Consider the following 24652-nt stretch of genomic DNA (forward strand, 5'->3'; position numbering starts at 1 on the left):
CAAAACCCATTTATACTGCCAGGCAGGGTCGAATCTACATTCGCCTGGCATTTTAGCTATCGATGTGATGTTTGGCGTTGACTAATCAGTCAGTTTGGTACCTGCCTGGCTGAACGGCAGTGTGAGTGGAATGAGCAAGCTCGCCTGGTAACCAGAGCCGAAACACGTGAGGAAATGAAACTTGGTAGTCTGCCTGGAAATTAATTCACAAGACCAATACATTTTTCTAATAATATTCATATGAACACATTTGATCATTTTCTCTTCTCCTCTCTTTTGAATTCAAGTACTTTTCAAGTACCAACTTCAGAGTACCAATTTCAGAGTTGTAAAGTCAAGTATTTTAAGCACCTCAATTACTTTGTGCGAACCTTGTGAGATGGAGGACATTAAAGCCATTACGGCCTATGTTATTAAAAGGTTTCAAGTGCTTTAGTCAGGTAATCTAGCCCTAGCACTGATCCTAACTGAGTCCTATGGCTGCGTTCACACAGGCAGCCCAATTCTGATATTTTTCCTTTAATTGGTCATTTGACCAATCAAATCAATAATTTGGCAAAAGATCAGAATTGGGCTGCCTGTGTGAACGCACCCTAACAGTTGACAGTTCCTTATTGTCTCCCTGTCTTCTTGTCTCTTTCGTCTTCTCTTTCGTCTTCTCTTACGAAACAGCATTTCCAATTAACACTTTTAACCTCACCCTTAAACACAATTTAATTTGATTGTGTGGGACTGGTGACATATGTGGCTTTCAAACGCAGTGATGGCGAGTAAGTTAATGAAGGCTGAGAATCAGAAGGTTCAGAAGGGCAGGGGCAAGGCATGGCTGCGTGCAGAGCAGGGAAAGGCAGGACTGGGTATGGCATGGGCAAAGGACAGGGTAGGGCAGGTGAAAGAAGGGGACAGAGTAGGGGTAGAAGAGGCAGGTTTAGAGAGTAGTAAAGATTGCTCAGTCCACTCACACTACAGGAGTCGACCCCAGCGCAGCCCGCCGTGACATTAGCCATGAGCACCAGAGGATATGATGTCACTGTGGTGTCCAGCCTGAAGAACTGCAGTCTCTCACTGTTGATCCTCAGGTCCTGGATACAGCCTTTAAAGTAGCCCCCGAATGCTGATGACGCCTTCTGCTCTGCCAGACCCCCCACATACACCACATCCCCCATCTGACTGTCCACCGTCCTGACCTCCACCGAGCCCTGCTTCTGGTTGGCCACGTATAGGACCAAATGCTCACGGTCCACAACCACGCTCACAAAGTGGATGTCCCCATCGTTAACCAAACTCTCACTGGTCAAGGTCTCAAAGTTATGGAGCTGAACGCTGACCCGCCCCTTATCCAGCCACAGGCGCAGGTATTGGCTGGTGCTATTGGCGAGCACCAACAAGAGGCCAGCGTGGCGGAGTGTGCGCAGAAAGAGGGAGACAGTGATGTCACTTCCTGTATCATCTGTGATGGTGAAAACGGCGTAGCTCTGAGAGTCCTCATTGCCGAAGCGGGCCGTCTCATACTCTACAGAGAAGGACAGGGAGGGAGAGGACAGAAGATGAGGGTAATTGTTTTATTATAACATATTCAGGGTTTCAACTACTTGTTCCCAAATAGTACAAATTATGCATTTGTTTTGTGTGACAAAAATACCAAATACAACTTCTAGTGGTATGACTTTCTCGCTCACTGTCCAAGAAGTCTATGCCATATTGTGTGTGGTAAGCCCATAGGTTCCCATGTTACAGACGCAGCCCAGACGACACTAGATAGGACACACTCGGATCTGTCTAAGATAGCACTCACAGACTGCACTGTCTGCCTTTTTCCCACATGACACACATACACACAGGTGCATAGACACAGAACAAATGTAATCTTTCATTGTCACCCACTTCCCGTTCCAGTAGCAGATAGCAGGCTACAGGTGCTGTAATTAAATAAGGCAGGGGGGTAATAGTGTGTTAATTGCCCCACATCCTTGTGACACACACACATTGCTTGCACATCCCCAACACCAAGCACATACACATGCATGCGTATTACATAAAGACACACAAGCGTTGGTGATCTGCATGCATTTAAGAGCAAAGGACTTTAATTATCCATACCATCTAGGATAGCAGTAGTTTAACCCTAGATCTCAGCATGTGTGTACAGCGTTTGTGTTTCTGTGTGTCTTTTCTTGGGTACTGCCAGATTACTAATTTGCTTTTGTGGCAATTGGTTATTAATATCCCTCTCTGAAAAGAAAGAATCAAAATTACTTACCATTTGTTGTGAATTCATTTTTGTTTGTATTGTAAGTGTCGTAAGCGCTGCTGTGTCCCTGTAAGGCATTGCCTTACCTCATTGTAATCCAACACAGATCTCTCACTGTGACTTCTGACTGATCTGCTCTACGCTCTCTCTATTATGTAGGTCTACTAAGGATGTTCTACTTTATATAATGAATGACTTTGGAGGGCAGAATTGTAACATTTTTAATTAAATGTTAAAGCATTAGAACTTTCACTGAAGGCTTCAGTCATACAAAATGTATGCTTAAAATTCAAACTTCTTCTCCAGCAGATAAGTAAGAATGTCTCACCCCATGTTGAAGAATGGCTTTTTTACATTGATTTAGATTTCAACTGTCATGCCCTGACCATGGAGAGCCCTTGGTTCTCTGTGGTATAGTAGGTCAGGGCGTGACTAGGGGGTGTTCTAGGTTTATTATTTCTATGTTGGTGCTCTTGGTATGGTTCCCAATTAGAGGCAGCTGAGGTTCGTTGTCTCTAATTGGGGATCATACATAAGGGTTCCCTGTTTCCACCTGCTGTGTGGGATATTGTTTTGAGTTAGTGCATGGTGCACTGCTGATGTCACGCTTTGTTGTTTGTTTTCTGTTTTTGAAAGTTTTGCTTAAATAAAATGTGGAATTTTAATCACGCTCCGCCTTGGTCCGTCTATCCACACAGTTATTTGAAAATGAAATCATCTCCAAAATATCACTATTTTTAAAACAAGCCACAGGAAGTTGGTTGCAATTTCAGTTTAATCCACCAGAAAAGACAGAACAAAATATAAAAAATACTATATATATATATATATATATATATATATATAGGATTGGTTGAGTTATGTCACACAAAATATATGGAAATGTCTGCTCTACTCAAAATTACAACCAACTAATTGCAGCATTACCGCAAAAATGGAAGAGGCAAGTGAAAGGAGGAGAAAGTAAGGAATTTGTCTGTCAGCCCTGCACTAAAGAACATAATTGGTTAAAACTTCTTAAGGCTAGGGTGCACTATTTTCACATCTAGATGAAAAGTGTGCCCAAAGTAAACTGCCTGCTACTCAGGCCCAGAAGCTAGGATATGCATATTATTAGTAGATTTGGATAGAACACACTCTGACGTTTCTAAAACTGTTTGAATGATGTCTGTGAGTATAACAGTACTTATTTGACAGGCGAAACCCAGAGGACAAACCATCTAGGAGTTCTTTTTTGAGGTCACTCTCTTTTTAATGGGATTTTATTGGGAATCTGGAATTCTAAGGCAGTTGCTTGCAGTTCCTATCTCTTCCACTGGATGTCAATAGTCTTTAGAAATTGGTTGATGTTTTTCCTTAGAGAAATTAAGAAGTAGCCCTGTTCAGAACGAGGGTCGAGTGAAGTGTCCTGATGTGGTTGAGGCGCGTGACCTGAAAGCTCGCTACACTTTATTTTCCTCCGGTATTGAACACAGTTTATCCTGTCTTAAATGTTATTGATTATTTACGTTTAAAAATACCTAAATTTGGATTAGGAAAGTTGTTTGAAATGTTTGGATCAAGTTTACAGGTAGCTAATTAGATAATGTGTAGTCAACTTGCGTGAGTTGGAACTGGTGTATTTTCTGAATCATACGCGCCAAATAAATGGATTTTGGATATATAACGACATAATTTATCGAACAAAAGGACCATTTATGATGTTTAATGGACACAACAGAAGAATATCTTCAAAGATAAGGCATGCATTATATGTTATTTCTGACTTTTGTGTTGTGCCTGGTGGGTTGAATTCTGATTTTCATGTGTATGTTTGCTGGGGTGCTGTCCTCAGAAAATAGCATGGTTTACTTTCGCTGTAAAGCCTTTTTGAAATCTGACACTGGCTGGATTACCAAGAAGTTAATCTTTAAACCCATATATAACACTTGTATGAGTGTTTCTGTTTTTGAATTTGGCGCACTACTTTTTCACTGGGTGATGTCAAATCAATCCCGTCAACGGGAGTGGCGCATGAAGGGATCACTAAGAGGTTTTAAAGAAAATTGTGATAAAAAAAGGCATACCACTTTAATTTAAGGACCAAAAAATTGACAGCTGTGCCATATAGATTGCAAATTCGTTGGGAAGAGTTTTTTGATGTGCCGATTCCATGGCATATGGTTTATGAATGAAGCTTAATTCAAAACTTAATTTTGAATTAAAATGATTATAAATAAATATTACAACAAATAGAATGTTGTACATATACAGACCATTCGGAAAGTATTCAGACCGCTTCCCTTTTTCACATTTTGGTACGTTACAGCCTTATTCTAAAATGGATTAAATAAAAACGTTTTATCCTCAATCTACACACAATACTCCACAATGACAAAGCAAAAACAGGTTTTTAGACAATGTTGGAAATGTATTAAAAATAAAAAAATGAAATATTTACATAAGTATTCAGACCCTTAGCTATGAGCCTCAAGTCAATGTCAAATCAAATCTAATTTCATTGGTCACATACACATGATTAGCAGATGTTAATGCGAGTGTAGCGAAATGCTTGTGCTTCTAGTTCCGACAGTGCAGTAATATCTAACAAGTAATCTAACAATTCCCCAACAACTACCTAATACACACAAATCTAAAGGGATCTAATAAGAATATGTACATATTCTTAGATAGATATATGAATGAGCGATGGCCGAGCATCATAGGCAAGATGCAATAGACGGTATTGTTTTAATAAACGAGTGAGTCTCTATGTAGGCAGCAGCCTCTCTGAGTTAGTGATTGCTGTTTAGCAGTCTGATGGCCTTGAGAGAGAAGCTGTTTTTCAGTTTTGATGCACCTTTACTGACCTCGCCTTCTGGATGGTAGCGGAGTGAACAGGCAATGGCTCAGCTGGTTGTTGTCCTTGATGATCTTTTTGGCCTTCCTGTGACATCGGGTGCTCTAGGTGTCCTGGAGGGCAGGTAGTTGGCCCCCGGTGATGCATTGTGCAGACCGCACCACCCTCTGGAGAGCCTTGAGGTTGAGGGCGGTGCAGTTGCCATACCAGGCGGTGACTCAGCCCGACAAGATGCTCTGAATTGTGCATCTGTAAAAGTTTGACAGGGTTTTAGGTGACAAGCCAAATTTCTTCAGACTCCTGAGGTTGGCATGGCTGTGTGCAGGGCAGGGAAAGGCAGGACTGCGTATGCATGGGCAAAGGACAGGGTAGGGCAGGTGAAAGAAGGGGACCGAGTAGGGGTAGAAGAGGCAGGTGTAGAGAGTAGTAAGGATTGCTCAGTCCACTCACACTTCAGGAGTCGACTATCTGCAAACTTAATGATTGAGTTGGAGGCATGCATGGCCACGCAGTCATGGGTGAACAGGGAGTACAGCAGGGAGCTGAGCATGCACCCTGGGTGTGGCCCGTCAGAAAGTCCAGGGCCCAATTGCACAGGACAGGGTTGAGACCCAGGGCCTCCAGCTTAATGATGAGCTTGGGCACTATGGCGTTGAATACTGAGCTGTAGTCAATGAACAGCATTCCTAGATAGGTATTCCTCTTGTCCAGATGGGATAGGGCAGTGTGCAGTGTGGAGGCGATTGCATCGTCAGTTGACTTGTTGCGGTGGTATGCAAACTGAAGTGGGTCTAGGGTGGCAAGCAAGGTGAAGGGGATATGATCCTTGACTAGTCTCTCAAAGCACTTCATGATGACAGAAGTGAGCGCTACGGGGCGATAGTCATTTAGTTCAGTTATCTTTGCATTCTTGGGTAGAAGAACAATGGTGGCCATCATTAAGCATGTGGAGACAGCAGACTGGGATATGGATTGATTGAATATGTCCGTATACACACCAGCCAGCTGGTCTGCGCATGAGGATGTGGTTAGGGATGCCGTCTGGGCCAGCAGCCTTGTGAGGATTAACACATATAAATGCCTAACTCACTTCAGCCATGGAAAAGTAGAGGGGGGGCCCGCAGTACTTGTATACATTGCGAAAGTTAGAGTAGCAGTGTATTGCCCGCACCAGTGCTGCAATCAATATGCTGATAGAATTTAGGTAGCCTTGTTCTCAAATTTGCTTTGTTAAAATAAACACCTACAAAAAATGCAGCCTCAGGATATATGGTTTTCAGTTTACATAGAGTCCACTGAAGTTCCTTGAGGGCCGTCATGGTAACTGCTTGAGGGGGTATATACATAGCTGTGACGATAACTGACAAGAATTCTCTTGGGATATAATGTGGTTGGCATTTGACTGTAAGGAATTATGGGTCAGGTGAACAGAAGGACTTGAGTTCCTGTATGTTGTTATGAATACACCATGAGTCGTTAAACATGAAGCATACACTCCCGCCCTTCTTCTTCCCAGACAGATGTTTATTTCTGTCAGCGCGACGCATGAAGAAACCCAGTGGCTTTACCAACTCCGACAACATATAATGAGAGAGCCATGTTTCTGTGAAACAGAAAATGTTAAGATCTCTGATGTCTCTCTGGAAGGCAAACCCTTTCCCTAATTTCATCCACCTTGTTGTCTAGAGACTGTACATGAGCGGGTAGTATACTTGGGAAGAGGTGGACGGTCTGTCTACCTCTTCTGCGGCAACGTTGTTTTGGGACGGCCTCTGGGATTTAGATCCAATATCCTGGGTGGTAGTCCGACTGAAGAATCCACTTCGGGAAGTTGTATTCCTGGTCGTAATGTTGTTAAGTTGACGTCGCTCTTATATCCAATATACCAGTTCTTCCCGGCTGTATGTAATCACACTTAAGATTTTCCATAGTTTCCTAAGGACTCAAAGCGAGGCGACCATCTCTGTTGGTGCCATCTTGCTGACTCGAAATTGCGCATCCTGTTTCCAATGATCATCCTTGAGATGTTTCTAAGACTTGATTGGAGTTTACCTGTGGGCAATTCAATAGATTGGACTGGATTTAAAAAGGCACACTCCTGTCTATATAAGGTCCCATATTTGACAGTGCATATCAGAGCAAAAACCAAGCCATGAGGTCAAAGGAATTGTATGTAGAGCTCCAAGACAGGATTGTGTCGAGGCACAGATCTGGGGAAGGGCCTCCATCCTTGATAAATGGAAGAAGTTTTGAACCACCAAGACTCTTTCTAGAGCTGGCCACCCGGCTAAACTAAGCAATCGGGGAGGAGGGCCTTGGTCAGGGAGGAGATCAAGAACCTGATGGTCACTCTGAAAGAGCTACAGGCTACCTCTGTGGAGAAGGGAGAACCTTCTAGAAGGACAACCATCTTTGCAGCACTCCACCAAGCAGGCCTTTATGGTAGAGTGGCCAGACGGAAACCACTCCTCAGTAAAAGTTACATGACAGCTTGCTTGGAGTTTGCCAAAAGGCATCTAAAGGACTCTCAGACCATGAGACACAAGATTCTCTGGTCTGATGAAACTAAGATTGGCCTGAATGCCAAGTGTCACGTCTGGATGAAACCTTGCACCATCCGTACGGTGAAGTATGGTGGTGGCAGCATCATGCTGTGGGGATGTTTTTCAGTGGCAGGGACTGGGAGAGAAGACAGGATCGAGGGAAAGATGAACGGAGGAAAGTACAGAGAGATCCTTGATGGAAACCTACTCCAGAGCACTCCGATGATGAACCTTCAGGGTGAAGGTTCATCTTCCGACAGAACAATGACCCTAAGCACACAGCCAAATCAATGCAGGAGTGGCTTCGGGACAAGTCTCAGTGGCTCAGCCAGAGCCCGGACTTGAACCCGATCAAACACAACTGGAGAGACCTGAAAACAGCTGTGCAGTGATGCACCCCATCAAACCTGACAGAGCTGAGAAGAATGGGAGAAACTCCCCAAATACAGGTGTGCCTAGCGTAGCGTGACACCCAAGAAGACTAGAGGATGTAATCGCTGCAAAAGGTGCTTCAGCAACGAACTGAGTAAAGGGTCTAAATACTTATTTTAATGTAAAATGTCTGTTTTTCATGTTTAATACATTTGCAAACATTCCTAAAAAATAGTTTTTGCTTTGTCATTATGGGGTATTGTGTATAGATTGATGAGGGAAAAAAACTGTTTAATCAATTTTAGAATAATGCTGTAACGTAACAAAATGTGGAAAAAGTCAAGGGGTCTGAATACTTTCCGAATGCACTGTATTTACAAAAAATATATATGGGGGATTGTTAATTATGCAGACAGTAACATTGATGGAAGCCACAATCTATCTATTAAAGCTGATATAACCCCCCCCCCCCCGGTACGTAGCTATGCATGTAATGGACAAAAATGAACCCTTGAAATTAAAGGAGATCTCGACTACATCTTATACTCAGCACCCCCATCCACTCTGTCCACTCATTCCTCCATTCTTACCCTCAGCGCAGTCCTGGCCTTTATATGGCCGGGGGCACCGGCACTGGTAGCTCTGCCACAGGTTGGTGCATTGTCCTCTGTTCTGACAGGGGCTGTCTTGGCATCTGTCTCTGTGGCTGCAGCCTATAGTCATGTTCACTGCCGAGTCGCTCAGCCACTCCTCCGGAACCACCAGCTGGGAGTTCACAAATATGTCCTGCAGACAGCCGATGAAGGCCGGGACCGTGACCAGAACCACACCTTCCTCCACCACCCCACCGATGAAGGTGTTCTGGAGGGGAGACTCTGAAGAGTCTGTCCCAGTCAGAGTGTCTGCGACCTGGGCTTCCCTCTCACAGTCCTGTTCCTGACAGACCACGCCATCCAGGAGCCTGAGGCTGAGTAGGCCGTCCCCCAGCACGGCCTCCACAGAGTGCCACCTCCCATCAGTCACGTTAAGGGGGAGCTCCAGTGTCTGGCTAAGTTGCAGGGCCTCTGCCCTACCCCCAGCCGAGGCCTCCCTCCTCAGGCTGAGACTCAGATGGCACCCCAACAGCTCCAGACCCAGGATCAGCCTTCCACTGCCCCACTGGAAGAGGACGGCCCTGGGAAGCACTGTCCGGAAACTCAGGGTGATGTTGCAGGAGGCCTCTGTGGACATCATGGGGCTCCGCAATAACAGGTAGCCGCTCTGCTCGAAGGAGAAGGCTGTGGGGGTCTGGCAGAGAAGCCCGGTGAGGCCCGCGGGACAGTGGCAGGAGTAGCCATGATGGCCGTCGCTTAGGAACGGAGAGCACGAGCCCTGGTTCTGACACTCATGGCCCTCACAGCCCACCAACGCTTCGCTGCAGTTCCGGCCCCCATACAGGAACTCATCAAGGCTTTGCTGGGAGCAGTGGCACACATAGCCCCCCACAAGGCTCTGACACTGAGACCCGTTCTCACAAGGGCTGGGGTTGCACATGTCCACTACCTCATCACAAAGGGTACCTGGAAGGGAAGGGAGACTGGACGTTGATGTGGGTCAATGATACTATGATTGGAACAGCTTAGTCTGTGAAGGTGTGGAAACCCATAACTTTTTTTAAAATAACTTTCTCTATGCCCTGCTCCCAGGTGGGAATTATTCACTCTTCACCTTTCCTGCTATTCTAGTAAAGAAAACATACTTATTCTCCTCATCTTTGAAAGCACTATCGTCTATTATGAATCGTGAATAATGTATATAACTTATTATAGTACATGACTACACTATTACTTCTTACTGGAGACATGTTAACCTTCCCCATATATGTATGGTTTATGTTTTTAGAATAATTGTTTTTGTAAATCTATATTGGTGTGACGTTAAGTTCTAGACTAGAGGAAGCTGCCTGCGGTGTCATGTACCCCGTGATGCCATCTCTGAGCTGACCCTCATCATCCTCGACATCTTGTCAGGTCAACTTCGACACCTTTGTCACTGACAGGCATTTATGCCGTGTTTGTGGACTACACAATGCAATACCGTACCTCAAGCTCTATGATTTGGGTAAGGCTCTGCTAACCAACCGACCTCATACCATCACGTATTCTAATGCCTTGCATGGTCAACTGCTGTAGTGCAGTGGTCTGATCAGCATGCTTTTGGCATTGAGCATCACAAGTTCATGCCCAGTGCTGGGCACTTTTTTTGACACTTTGTATGAAGGGAATCTAATGTTGGTGTAGCATACTGTTATTATCCAAAATACAAGAGATGCTTCCTATCTGCATCCGAAGGCACCTACCTTAGGTTACTGCCCTTTGGGAAGGGATTAGAAGGCAGTATCATGTGATAATGCATTCGCATTCCACGGAGAGCGAGACATTTGTAACCACTGTAGCAGAATGAGCAACTAGTACTAGCAATTCAGTGAATAACTATCCCAAAATGGAAATATCTCACACGAATAACAAGTAACAGAATCGATGGCCTCAGTACCTGATAAATTAATTGTTGTGATGTGTGTTTTCTCCTATATTTTTATTTAACTTATTTCAATTTTAAATTCCATTACCGATCCCCGCAAGAAGCCTTTTGCCTTTTGGTAGGCCGTCATTGTAAATAAGAATTTGTTCTTAACTGACTTGCCTAGTTAAATAAAGGTTAAAATAAAATAAATAAATGAATTTGACACGACCAGAATAATTGTACTCCTCTCGCATATTGCTTGGTCTGCTGCTCCATTGTTGTGGACATGACAGGTAAGCTTGCATCTTCGTCCTGCAAGTAGTCATTTAATTTACCATTTACATTAACCCTATTGACTTTTACTTTTAAAATGACAGATGACTAGTTGTGAAAAGATCCATAGCCTGGAGTCCTTCTTTAACCAACTAAACGATTCGGATTCACCCAAAAAACGTTTAACGTCAACAGAGGCATTTCCAGAATCTCTAGGAACACAATTGACCAATTGTCGGGTTGAATGTTTCCCTCACTATCAAATAAGACTTAAAAACACGTTTTTATCCAGGGTATTCCATTCCTAAGATTAGTGTTGAAACACTCACTTCTTCTACATCTAGTGGCAGCAAAAGGCAGAGACCCTGAAGAACGGGCTCAGTGCTGAATAGGCCTAGAATAAAAAATTATACAAATACATTTACTATAGCTTTTCCTTGGACTTTACGAGAAGAGGAATGGCCTATGAGGAGAGGCTTGCATAGCCTATAGCCCAGGGTGTAGGCAACACTGTTCATGGAGTGCCATAGCCACGGGAAGTATGTGCTGCAACACCCCCCCAGGCAATGTTGAAAAGTAATCTTTAGACTTGTACTTTTCTTAAATGTAGTTTTGTAATTGACTAATGCAAGCAGACAAGAAAATTGTGTTTTGCTGTGAACTAATGAGTAACCTAGGTAACCACACGAAAGGTCCATATGTGCGCTCTGAAGGCAGCGGCCCTAACCACTAATCCACACCACACATTTTGGATTTTCAATTGACCATTAAAGTAATCTTAATCTGAAATGTGAAGGCAGAGGTTCGGCCCCGAGGGCAAGTTATCTTTTATACAGTTTTATTGATAATGATATAGCTGTACATTTATCCAGAGTGACTTATAGGAGCACATCAGTGTTAAGTGCCTTGCTCAAGGGCACATTGACAGATTTTCACCTGGTTGATTCAAACAGCGACCTTTTGGTTACTGGCTCAACGTACATATATATATGATGTATATAGAGTTCATTTTTCTATTCCTAATTTATAAAAAACGTTTGACATGTTTCTGTGGAATTTTCCTCTGCGTTGTCGTGACTGCTCTTTCCTGTTGATTTCTGAACATAACGCGACAAGCAAACGTAGGTATTTTAGATATAAAATTAATCTTTATGGAACAAAATGAAAATTTTTGTAACTGGGTGTCATGTTTGTCATTTATTATCATGTCTTGTCCCTGTGCTCCCCATGCTATTCGTTTCCCTCTGCTGGTCTTATTTGGTTCTTTCCCTCCTATCCCTCTCTCTCTCCCCCTCCCTCTCTCACTCTCTCGCTCTCTCTTCTCTCTATCGTTCCGTTCCTGCTCCCAGCTGTTCCTATTCCCCTAATCATCATTTAGTCTTCCCACACCTGTTCCCGATCCTTTCCCCTGATTAGAGTCCCTATTTATTCCTTTGTGTTCCGTTCCTGTGCCGTCGGTTCCTTGTATTGTATTCACCATGCTGTGATTGCGTTTCGCCCTGTCCTGTCGTGTTTTTTGCCGTGATTGTGTATCACCCTGTCCTGTCGTGTTTTGTGCCTTCATCAGATGCTACGTGTGAGCAGGTGTCTCAGTCGACTACGGCCTGCGCCTACCCGAAGCGACCTGCAGTCTGTGGCCGCTTCTCCAGTTGTTTTCCCCTCTACAAATCTAGAGGATTTCTGTTATTCCGTTTTGGACTTTAATAAACTCTGTTTCTGTTAAGTCGCGTTTGGGTCCTCTTTCACCTGCATGACAGAAGGAACCGACCAAGGAATGGACCCAGCGACTTCAGACGCTCGTTACACTGCCGTCGAGATCCAAGGAGCCATGCTCGGCAGACACGAGCAGGAATTGTCTGCTGCTCGCCATGCCGTGGAGAACCTGGCCGCTCAGGTTTCCGACCTCTCTGGACAGTTCCAGAGTCTACGTCTCGTGCCACCTGTTACTCCCTGGCCTGCCGAGCCTCCAGAACCCAGGGTTAATAACCCACCTTGCTACTCCGGGCAGCCCACTGAGTGCCGCTCCTTTCTCACGCAGTGTGAGATTGTGTTCTCTCTCCAACCCAACACATACTCTAGAGAGAGAGCTCGGGTTGCTTACGTCATTTCACTCCTTACTGGCCGGGCTCGAGAATGGGGCACAGCTATCTGGGAGGCAAGGGCTGATTGCTCTATCAAATTCCAGAACTTTAAAGAGGAGATGATTCGGGTTTTTGACCGTTCAGTTTTTGGTGGGGAGGCTTCTAGGGCCCTGGCTTCCTTATGCCAAGGTGAACGGTCCATAACGGATTATTCCATTGAGTTTCGCACTCTTGCTGCCTCTAGTGAGTGGAACGAGCCGGCGCTGCTCGCTCGTTTTCTGGAGGACTCACGCAGTGGTTAAGGATGAGATTCTCTCCCGGGAGGTTCCTTCAGATGTGGACTCTTTGATTGCTCTCGCCATCCGCATAGAACGACGGGTAGATCTTCGTCACCGGGCTCGTGGAAGAGAGCTCGCATCAACGGTGTTTCCCTGCTCCGCATCGCAACCATCTCCCTCCTCTGGCTTTGAGACTGAGCCCATGCAGCTGGGAGGGATTCGCATCTCGAATAAGGAGAGGGAACGGAGGATCACCAACCGCCTGTGCCTCTATTGCGGAGTTGCTGGACATTTTGTTAATTCATGTCCAGTAAGAGGCCAGAGCCCATCAGTAAGCGGAGGGCTACTGGTGAGCGCTACTACTCAGTCCTCTTCATCTAGATCTTGTACTACTATGTCGGTCCATCTACGCTGGACCGGTTCGGGTGCTACATGCAGTGCCTTGATTGACTCTGGGGCTGAGGGTTGTTTCATGGACGAAGCATGGGTTCGGAAACATAACATTCCTTTCAGACCATTAGACAAGCCTACGCCCATGTTTGCCTTAGATGGTAGTCATCTTCCCAGTATCAAATTTGAGACACTACCTTTAACTCTCACAGTATCTGGTAACCACAGTGAGACTATTTCTTTTTTGATTTTCCGTTCACCGTTTACACCTGTTGTTTTGGGTCATCCCTGGCTAGTATGTCATAATCCTTCTATTAATTGGTCTAGTAATTCTATCCTATCCTGGAACGTTTCTTGTCATGTTAAGTGTTTAATGTCTGCCATCCCTCCCGTTTCTTCTCTCCCTACTTCTCAGGAGGAACCTGGCGATTTGACAGGAGTGCCGGAGGAATATCATGATCTGCGCACGGTCTTCAGTCGGTCCCGAGCCAACTCCCTTCCTCCTCACCGGTCGTATGATTGTAGTATTGATCTCCTTCCAGGGACCACGCCTCCTCGAGGTAGACTATACTCTCTGTCGGCTCCCGAACGTAAGGCTCTCGAGGATTATTTGTCTGTGTCTCTTGACGCCGGTACCATAGTGCCTTCTTCTTCTCCGGCCGGGCGGGGTTCTTTTTGTTAAGAAGAAGGACGGTACTCTGCGCCCCTGCGTGGATTATCGAGGGCTGAATGACATAACGGTTAAGAATCGTTATCCGCTTCCCCCTTATGTCATCAGCCTTCGAGATTCTGCAGGGAGCCAGGTGCTTTACTAAGTTGGACCTTCGTAACGCTTACCATCTCGTGCGCATCAGAGAGGGGGACGAGTGGAAAACGGCGTTTAACACTCCGTTAGGGCATTTTGAGTACCGGGTTCTGCCGTTCGGTCTCGCCAATGCGCCAGCTGTTTTTCAGGCATTAGTTAATGATGTTCTGAGAGACATGCTGAACATTTTTGTTTTTGTCTATCTTGACGATATCCTGATTTTTTCTCCGTCACTCGAGATTCATGTTCAGCACGTTCGACGTGTTCTACAGCGCCTTTTAGAGAATTGTCTCTACGTAAAGGCTGAGAAGTGCTCTTTTCATGTCTCCTCCGTTACTTTTCTCGGTTCCGTTATTTCCGCTGAAGGCATTCAGATGGATTCCGCTAAGGTCCAAGCTGTCAGTGATTGGCCCGTTCCAAGGTCACGTGTCGAGTTGCAGCGCTTTTTAGGTTTCGCTAATTTCTATCGGCGTTTCATTCGTAATTTCGGTCAAGTTGCTGCCCCTCTCACAGCTCTTACTTCTGTCAAGACGTGTTTTAAGTGGTCCGGTTCCGCCCAGGGAGCTTTTGATCTTCTAAAAGAACGTTTTACGTCCGCTCCTATCCTCGTTACTCCTGACGTCACTAGACAATTTATTGTCGAGGTTGACGCTTCAGAGGTAGGCGTGGGAGCCATTCTATCCCAGCGCTTCCAGTCTGACGATAAGGTTCATCCTTGCGCTTATTTTCTCATCGCCTGTCGCCATCTGAGCGCAACTATGATGTGGGTAACCGTGAACTGCTCGCCATCCGCTTAGCCCTAGGCGAATGGCGACAGTGGTTGGAGGGGGCGACCGTTCCTTTTGTCGTTTGGACAGACCATAAGAACCTTGAGTACATCCGTTCTGCCAAACGACTTAATGCCCGTCAAGCTCGTTGGGCGTTGTTTTTCGCTCGTTTCGAGTTTGTGATTTCTTACCGTCCGGGTAGCAAGAACACCAAGCCTGATGCCTTATCCCGTCTGTTTAGTTCTTCTGTGGCTTCTACTGATCTCGAGGGATTCTTCCTTATGGGCGTGTTGTCGGGTTGACAGTCTGGGGAATTGAAAGACAGGTTAAGCAAGCACTCACGCACACTGCGTCGCCGCGCGCTTGTCCTAGTAACCTCCTTTTCGTTCCTGTTTCCACTCGTCTGGCTGTTCTTCAGTGGGCTCACTCTGCCAAGTTAGCTGGTCATCCCGGTGTTCGAGGCACTCTTGCGTCTATTCGCCAGCGCTTTTGGTGGCCGACTCAGGAGCGTGACACGCGCCGTTTCGTGGCTGCGTGTTCAGACTGCGCGCAGAAGAAGTCTGGTAATTTTTTTCTGCTTCTGCTCCTGGTCTTGCTGGGTCTCAGTCTGTTCCCTGCCATCGCATCTCTCCTGTTCTTGTCCCTGCCCTTGCTGTGTCTCAGTCTGTCCCTAGTTCTCATTTTTTTTAGAGTAGTACCCTAGTTTCCCTTTTTATCGTTTTTCGTTACGGTCCTGAGGAGAGGAGTTGGGTTCTTTCTCGGGACGTGCTGGACCGTTTGATCTATGATTTCCTCCGTTGCTGCCAGTGTTCCTCCTCGAGAGCGCCAGGAGGCGCTCGGTGAGTGGGGGTACTGTCATGTTTGTCATTTATTATCATGTCTTGTCCCTGTGCTCCCCATGCTATTCGTTTCCCTCTGCTGGTCTTATTTGGTTCTTTCCCTCCTATCCCTCTCTCTCCCCCTCCCTCTCTCACTCTCTCGCTCTCTCTTCTCTCTATCGTTCCGTTCCTGCTCCCAGCTGTTCCTATTCCCCTAATCATCATTTAGTCTTCCCACACCTGTTCCCGATCCTTTCCCCTGATTAGAGTCCCTATTTATTCCTTTGTGTTCCGTTCCTGTGCCGTCGGTTCCTTGTATTGTATTCACCATGCTGTGATTGCGTTTCGCCCTGTCCTGTCGTGTTTTTGCCGTGATTGTGTATCACCCTGTCCTGTCGTGTTTTGTGCCTTCATCAGATGCTACGTGTGAGCAGGTGTCTCAGTCGACTACGGCCTGCGCCTACCCGAAGCGACCTGCAGTCTGTGGCCGCTTCTCCAGTTGTTTTCCCCTCTACAAATCTAGAGGATTTCTGTTATTCCGTTTTGGACTTTAATAAACTCTGTTTCTGTTAAGTCGCGTTTGGGTCCTCTTTCACCTGCATGACACTGGGAGTCTCGTGAGTGAAAACATCCGAAGATCATCAAAGGTAAACGATTAATTTGATTGCTTTTCTGATTTTCATGACCAAGCTTCCTGATGCTAAGTGTACTTAATGTTTTGTCGTGCGATCGATAAACTTACACAAACGCATGGATTGCTTTCGCTGTAAAGCATAATTTCAAAATCTGACATGACAGGTGGATTAACAAAAGGCTAAACTGTGTTTTCCTATATTGCATTTCATTAATATAATATTCATATGAATATTTCATTAATATAAATATTTATTCAGCGGTTGTTGATGACACTTATCCCGATAGTGGGATTGCAGCCATAACAAGTTAAATTATTTATTTACTAGCTAACTAAATGATAACACACGATAACATACACTTAATACATTAGGAAAAGGTCCCTAGCGGACTGACACACCATATGGCGGCTTGTTACACAACGACATGGAGAGATAGAGAGAGAAAAATACACTTATCATTGATACATTTTAGAAGCTATTCTCACAGTAATCATATACTTTGCCGCCCATTTGGAGTAAGAAATCATGAATGTATTTACGTTGAAATGCCTTAATTAGCTGTGGGTCTCTGTGAGAACCAGCCCTCCTTAGGAAGGGTGATGGACCTTTCAGCGGCATGCTTGTAAGGCTCTGATTGTCTGAAAGGGGTCCAGACCTGTCTCATCTACTGATGCTCCTTTGAAGATAGGCTAGCCAGTCGTATCGATGGTTCCCATTGGGTGATGAGAGTAGCGTACTACAGTGATTTTAGAAGAGTAGTAGAAAAGGATGGTTTGAAGGATAGTAGAATGGTCTCAATTAAATTCACTTTTCTAGATACTTTTTTATGACAGCTAATCAGCTGTACCAGTGACTGTCTGAGAGGGGAGTTTTTTTCTCCATGCCGTGTTGGTATTCAGAGTTCAAACCACTTTACACAAGAAGCTGCAGCCTGGCGATGTTCTGGTCTAACTGTTAATTTCTTTACCCATCCTTTTATGCACTCTGGTCGAAAGGGACGGTTTCGTCAGGCTGACACGCACTCTGACCTCACTTGGGGCGTGGCTACTTACTCTGCAAAGTTTATAGGAGACAAATTCTCTCTCATGGCTTCTAAAATCAGATTCCTATCTTAACAAAAAATACTTTCATAAATGTTCATATTTTCTATACAACGGTAAGGCTTGAGACTTAGTAAATGTATTCAATATACTTTAAGTTAAAGTATTTCCTTTATAACACTTTAAAATAGCATCCCATATGACATTTTTATTCTTTAGATCACCTCTGACCATTCCCCACGTTCTAATGTTAGAAATATTGTTCCAGTATTCGCTTTTGAACGCGTTAAAGTTTCAGCGTGGAAAGTCTCTGGAGACAAAGCACATTCCTTTGTGGATTTTGGAGAGGGAGACCCTAGATCTCCTCTCCTTTAATTTACAACAGGGTGTGAACTGTCAATCCCCCAGCAGCTCCCTCCTCCCCTCTGTAGGTGAGAGAGGGTCTGGTTACTGCCATCCACTGCCAAGCCGATCTGACCCATTCGGATTCTTACAGGACAGTCATGACAAGACAGAGGGGAAATGATGCTGGTAATTAATTGGCAGATATTGTGTTACGTTTGGCTTTTTAAGCCAATAGTGGCTAATCAGGGGTGGGATAATGTAAATGTGTCTTTGATTGGATTGTAGCCGGAAGCTTTATGTTCATGACAGGTGGTGATGGAACAACTGGCAGTGTCAACGTTGATATAGATCAGTGTATGTCAATTAAGAGTAAAAGTAAAGTAAAAGGTCCATGTCTAGTTTTCAATTCCATTTGATTTCAGATAAAGAATAGTATAGGTTCTGAAACCATAAGCATCTATTCCTAATATAAGAATATGTTAGTGGTAAAATACAGTACCATGGCTTCTACTCAGGCCAATAGACCCATTCAATCTCATATACAGTAGCAACAAAAGTTACTAGATGAAGATATTTTCTCAATCCAGTTTACAACAACACACAGAAAAGATGGGAAGCTTAAAACACGATGATGATCAACAATAATCACTCAATTCCATTTACTTCAATGAGATTGTATAGCATTGTCATTGAAACAAATAGTCACATACATGAAAGCACAAAGAAGAACATAACCATACCTGCATTTAGCAATAGAATGCTCGAAATCCATACTTCCACGTTCAGCATTGCGTTGGTTTATGAGTTTCCCAACAGTAGTTGCACGCACGCCTAGATGTCAACTACCACTGTGTGTACAATCTCATTGTGACCATAGGTCATCAGGGTATCCGGCAGTCCCTGTCCTCGTCTTTAGCCATGCACAACTAACCACAGTGCTGAGTCCTACTGCAGGCAGGAGTCTGGGAAAGCCAGATCCTCAGGATTAACACTAATACAATTAGTGCCATTTTACAGAGTGAGCACTGGTGACTGCTAGGAAGTCAATTATAGAACAGTGTTGGGAGACCCAGCCACTACTCTTACCTGCTGAGCCTTACAGGCAGATAGCAGGCTTGTGTAAGCAGCAGGGCGACTAGAATATTCCTCTTTTGTAAAAGAAGAGTGTGAATGGGTGAAAATTGTAAATAAACCCAAGCTACAACCATACTGTAATGAACTTTGTCTGTTGTTTGTAGAGAGTCAGACCGAAATGCAGCGTGTAGGTTACTCATGACTTTTAATGAAGAATAATGCGGTACATGAGATAACTGAAAATACGAAAACAACAAACGAGTGAAACAAATACAGCCTATCTGGTGACTAACACTAAGACAGGTACAATCACCCACGAAATACAACGCGCACTCAGGCTGCCTAAATACGGTTCCCAATCCGAGACAACGAGAATCAGCTGACTCCAATTAGGAATCGCCTCAGGCAGCCAAGCCTAACTAGACACACCCCTAATAATACACACTCCCAATTAATACAAACCCCAATACGAAATACAACATATAAACCCATGTCACACCCTGGCCTACCCAAACATATAACAAAAACACAAGATACAATGACCAAGGCGTGACAGAACCCCCCTAAGGTGCGGACTCCGGGAAGCACCTCAAGAGCATAGGGAGGGTCCGGGTGGGCGTCTGTCCATGGTGGCGGTTCTGGCTCGGGACGTGGACCCCACTCCATAAATGTCCTAGTTCCTCCCCTTCGCGTCCTAGGATAATCCACCTTCTCCGTCGACCATGGCCTAATAGTCCTCACCCTGATCCCCACATAACTGAGGGGCAGCTCGGGACAGAGGGGCAGCTCGGGACAGAGGGGCAGCTCGGGACAGAGGGGCAGCTCGGGACAGAGGGGCAGCTCGGGACAGAGGGGCAACTCAGGATAGAGGGGCATCTCAGGATAGAGGGGCATCTCAGGATAGAGGGGCATCTCAGGACAGCAGGGCAGCTCAGGACAGAGGGGCAGCCCGGGACAGAGGGGCAGCCCGGGACCGAAGCAGCCCAGTACTGAGAGGGAGCCCAGTACAGAGAGGAAGCCCAGTACAGAGAGGAAGCCTAGTACTGAGAGGAAGCTCAGTACTGAGAGGAAGCTCAGGCAGGTAGTAGGCTCCGGTAAATCCTGGCTGGCTGGTGGACTTGGATGATTCAGGTTGTCTGGCCGATCTAGAAGATCTTGGCAGACTGGCACTTCTGGCGGATCCTGGCAGACTGGCACTTCTGGCGGATCCTGGCAGACTGGTGACGCTGGGCCGGCTGGCGGCGCTGGGCAGACAGGAGACTCCGGCAGCGCAGGAGAGGAGAAAGGCTCTGGCTGCGCTGAACAGGCGGGAGACTCCAACAGTGCAGGAGAGGAAAAAAGCTCTGGCTGCGCTGAACAGGCGAGGCGCACTGGACGCGCTGGGCCGACTGGCAGCACTGGCGGCGCTGGGCAGACAGGAGACTCCGGCAGTGCAGGAGAGGAGAAAGGCTCTGGCTGCGCTGGACAGGCGGGAGACTCCAACAGTACAGGAGAGGAGAAAAGCACTGGCTGTGCTGAACAGGCGAGGCGCACTGGAGGCCTGGTGCGTGGTGCTGGAACTGGTGGTACTGGCGCGAGGACACGCACAGGAAGCCTGGTGCGGGGAGCTGCTACCGGAGGACTGGTGTGTAGAGGTGGCTCTGGATAGACCGGACCGTGCAGGCGCACTGGAGCTCTTGAGCACCGAGCCTGCCCAAGCTTACCTGGCTCGATGCCCACTCTAGCCCGGCCAATAGGAAGGGCTGGTATGTGTCGCAGCTGGCTCTGCACCCGCACTGGAAACACTGTGCGCTCCATAGCATAACCCGGTGCCTGCCCGGTCTCTCTAGCCCAACAGTGAGCACAGGGAGTATGCGCAGGTTTCCTACCTGGCATAAATATTCTCCCTTTTAGCCCCCCCCCCCCCCCAATATTTTTTTGTGGGGGTGACTTTCCGGTTTCCAACCGCGTCGCCGTGCTGCCTCCTCATACATGCGCCTCTCCGCTTTAGCTGCCTCTATTTCCTCCTTGGGACGGCGATATTCTCCCGGCTGCTCCCAGGGTCCTTGACCGTCTAATTCCTCCTCCCATGTCCAAATCTCCAAATGATGCAGTCTCTCCCATTGCAACTGCTCTTCACGATTAACAGGGAGAGTAGGCTCAGGTCTATTCTCTGACTCAGCCACTCTCTCTCTGCGCTTTCCCCCTTTACCTTCGGTTTTCGCTCTGTATAGCAATGCTTTCCTTCTCGATTCCATACGTGTATAGCCCTCTTCGCATTGCTGTAGGGAATCCCAGGCGGGCTCCTGCACTCGCTCTGGGTCGGCCGTCCACCTGTCGATTTCTTCCCACGTCGTATAATCCCTGCTTCTGCCGTCCATATCGTCCTCCTTTAGCTCCTGCCAGTTCACACGCTGCTCGGTCTGTGAATGGTGGTGGGTGATTCTGTAATGAACTTCATCTGTTGTTTGTAGAGAGTCTGACCGAAATGCAGCGTGTAGGTTACTCATGACTTTTAATGAAGAATAATGCCGTACATGAGATAACTGAAAATACGAAAACAACAAACGAGTGAAACAAATACAGCCTATCTGGTGACTAACACTAAGACAGGTACAATCACCCACGAAATACAACACGCACTCAGGCTGCCTAAATACGGTTCCCAATCCGAGACAACGAGAATCAGCTGACTCCAATTAGGAATCGCCTCAGGCAGCCAAGCCTAACTAGACACACCCCTAATAATACACACTCCCAATTAATACAAACCCCAATACGAAATACAACATATAAACCCATGTCACACCCTGGCCTACCCAAACATATAACAAAAACACAAGATACAATGACCAAGGCGTGACACATACACATGCTTGGTACCTGTCACATAGTTATTAAACTGAGAGCTGATCATTGACTATTGGGCGTGCCCTAAATAATAGGCTGGACCAAAATCCATATCCATACTTATGGTTTTCACATTTTAATTGAGCATGCCCTAATTTGTTATGGGAGTGCATAGAATCATCAAGCATCCCTACAATTTGAACCTTGGACAATTTTTGACAGTTCTCAATAATCATTCATAATGTCTCTATGGGACATTACCTGTGGTTCCTGGTTGGTAGCTGCATATGAATCCTGCAGCGTGCTGTGGGTCGTAGTGGTCTGGACGCAGAGGCTCTGAACCATACAGGCTATGCCAGGACAGCTCTATACACCAGCCACCATAGAGAGGGACTGCTACTGCACTCACTCACATCCACCTCACACTGACGACCCTTGAACCCTGAACAGGACACAGACAGAGTGTAATGCATATAGAGGGGATAGACAACACACACACATGTACACATGCAGGCCAGCAGAGAGGGACACACACACACACACACACACACACACACACACACACACACACACACACACACACACACACACACACACACACACACACACACACACACACACACACACACACACACACACACACACACACACACACACACACACACACACACACACACACACACACACATACACATACACACACACACCTCTGTATTTATAAAGATAACAAATACATTTCCAACATTGTGATAACTTTTGCTCTCATTCCTTCTCCCCCCCCTCTCTCTCTCTCTCTCTCTCTCTCTCTCTCTCTCTCTCTCTCCTTCAATACCCCCCTCTCTTTCTCTCTCCTACCCCTCTTCTCATCCTCTTCTTCCTTCTTCTCTCTCCATCCCAGATAGCACATTTGGTTCATTGGAAGTTCAAAATATGCTTTACAGCCATCGCTAGACAAGCATTTGTGTAAGTTTATCATAGCCTAGCATAGCATTATGCCTTGCTAGCAGCAGTCAACCTTGTCACGGAAATCAGAAAAGCAATCAAATTAAATTGTTTACCTTTGATGAACTTCGCATGTTTTCACTCACGAGACTCCCAGGTAGACAGCCAAAGTTCATTTTTTCCCAAAATATTATTTTTGTAGGCGAAATAGTTCCGTTTGTTCTTCACGTTTGGCTGAGAAATCGCCCGGAAATTGCGGTCACCACAATGCAGAAAAATATTCCAAATTAGCTCCATATTATCGACAGAAACATGGCAAATGTTGTTTAGAATCCATCCTCAAGGTGTTGTTCTAATATCTATTCGATAATATATCCGTCGGGACAATTCGTTTTTCACTAGGACCGATTGGAATAATGGCTACCTCTGTATTTTACGCGAGAATCTCTCTCGGAGCCACCATGTGACCACTTACGCAATGTGGCCGCCTATGGCTATTCTTCAACAGAAATGTGTAAAACTACGTCACAATGCTGTAGACACCTTGGGGAATATGTAGAACGCGTAAGCTCGTTGATGGTACATTCACAGCTCAATAGGGAGTCATTGGAACGCAGCGCTTTTAAAACCTGGGGCACTTCCGGATTGAATTTTTCTCAAGCTTTCGCCTGCAACATCAGTTCTGTTATACTCACATACAACATCTTTACAGTTTTGGAAACGCCATAGTGTTTTCTATCCAAAGCTGTCAATTATATGCATATTCTAGCATTTTGTCGTGACAAAATATCCTTGTCACGCCTTGGTCATTGTATTTTGTGTTTTTGTTATATGTTTGGGTAGGCAAGGGTGTGACATGGGTTTATATGTTGTGTTTCGTATTGGGGTTTTATTAGCATTGGGATTGTGTATGATTAGGGGTGTGTCTAGTTAGGCTTGGCTGCCTGAGGCGGTTCTCAATTGGAGTCAGGTGCTTATCGTTGTCTCTGTTTGGGAACCGTATTTAGGTAGCCTGAGTTCGCTTTGTATTTTGTGGGTGTTTGTTCCTGTCTCTGTGTTGTAGTAACCAGATAGGCTGTAATTAGTTTCACGTTCCGTTCTGTTGTTTTTGTATTTCAGTTATTTTATGTACCGCTATTCTGTTCATTAAAGTCATGAGTAACCTACACGCTGCATTTCGGTCCGACTTTCTTCATTCAACAGACGAACGCCGTTACAGAAACACCCACCACCACTCACAGACCAGCAGTGTGTAAACTGGCAGGAGCTAAAGGAGGACGTTATGGACAGCAGAAGCTTGGAGTATACGACGTGGGAAGAAATCGACAGGTGGGCGGCCGACCCAGAGCGAGTGCAGGAGCCCGCCTGGGATTCCCTGCAGCAATGCGAAGAGGGCTATAGACGAATGGAGTCTAAAAGGAAAACACGGCGCAGAGCGCAAAACGAAAGTAACCCCCAAATATTTATTGGGGGAAAGCGCAGAGAGAGAGTGGCTGAGTCAGGAGTCAGACCTGAGCCTACTCTCCCTGTTAATCATGAAGAGCAGTTGCAGTGGGAGAGGCTGCACCACTTGGAGAATTGGACATGGGAGGAGGAATTAGACGGTAAAGGACCTTGGGCTCAGCCTGGAGAATATCGCCGTCCCAAGGAAGAAATAGAAGTGGCTAAAGCGGAGAGGCGCAGGTATGAGGAGGCAGCACGGCGATGCGGTTGGAAGCCGGAAAAGCAGCCCCAAAAAATGATTGGGGGGGCGCTAGAAGGGAGAATAGTTATTCCAGGTAGGAGACATGCGCAAACTCCCTGTGCTCACCGTTGGGCTAGAGAGACCGGGCAGGCACCGTGTTATGCTATGGAGCGCACGGTGTTTC

At 45.9% G+C, this 24652-nt stretch overlaps 1 protein-coding gene across 2 annotated transcripts in view; it reads right to left on the reverse strand.

The window, feature by feature from the left end:
- The window catches only part of LOC124037147 (protein crumbs homolog 1-like), a 31452-nt gene extending 12603 nt beyond the window's left edge, over window positions 1-18849 (reverse strand). For both annotated transcript variants that reach the window (XM_046351809.1, XM_046351808.1), the window contains exons 1-3: window positions 18680-18849; window positions 8596-9564; window positions 963-1513 (exon numbers count right to left, since the gene is read on the reverse strand). In XM_046351809.1, coding sequence (XP_046207765.1) covers window positions 963-1513; window positions 8596-9564; window positions 18680-18728 — 1569 coding nt within the window. In that variant the 5' untranslated portion in view covers window positions 18729-18849. The remainder of the gene's footprint in view (window positions 1-962; window positions 1514-8595; window positions 9565-18679) is intronic.
- Window positions 18850-24652: the final 5803 nt, after the last annotated feature.

This window comes from Oncorhynchus gorbuscha, linkage group LG06 (genome assembly GCF_021184085.1).
Source record: "Oncorhynchus gorbuscha isolate QuinsamMale2020 ecotype Even-year linkage group LG06, OgorEven_v1.0, whole genome shotgun sequence".
Classification (NCBI taxonomy): domain Eukaryota; kingdom Metazoa; phylum Chordata; class Actinopteri; order Salmoniformes; family Salmonidae; genus Oncorhynchus; species Oncorhynchus gorbuscha.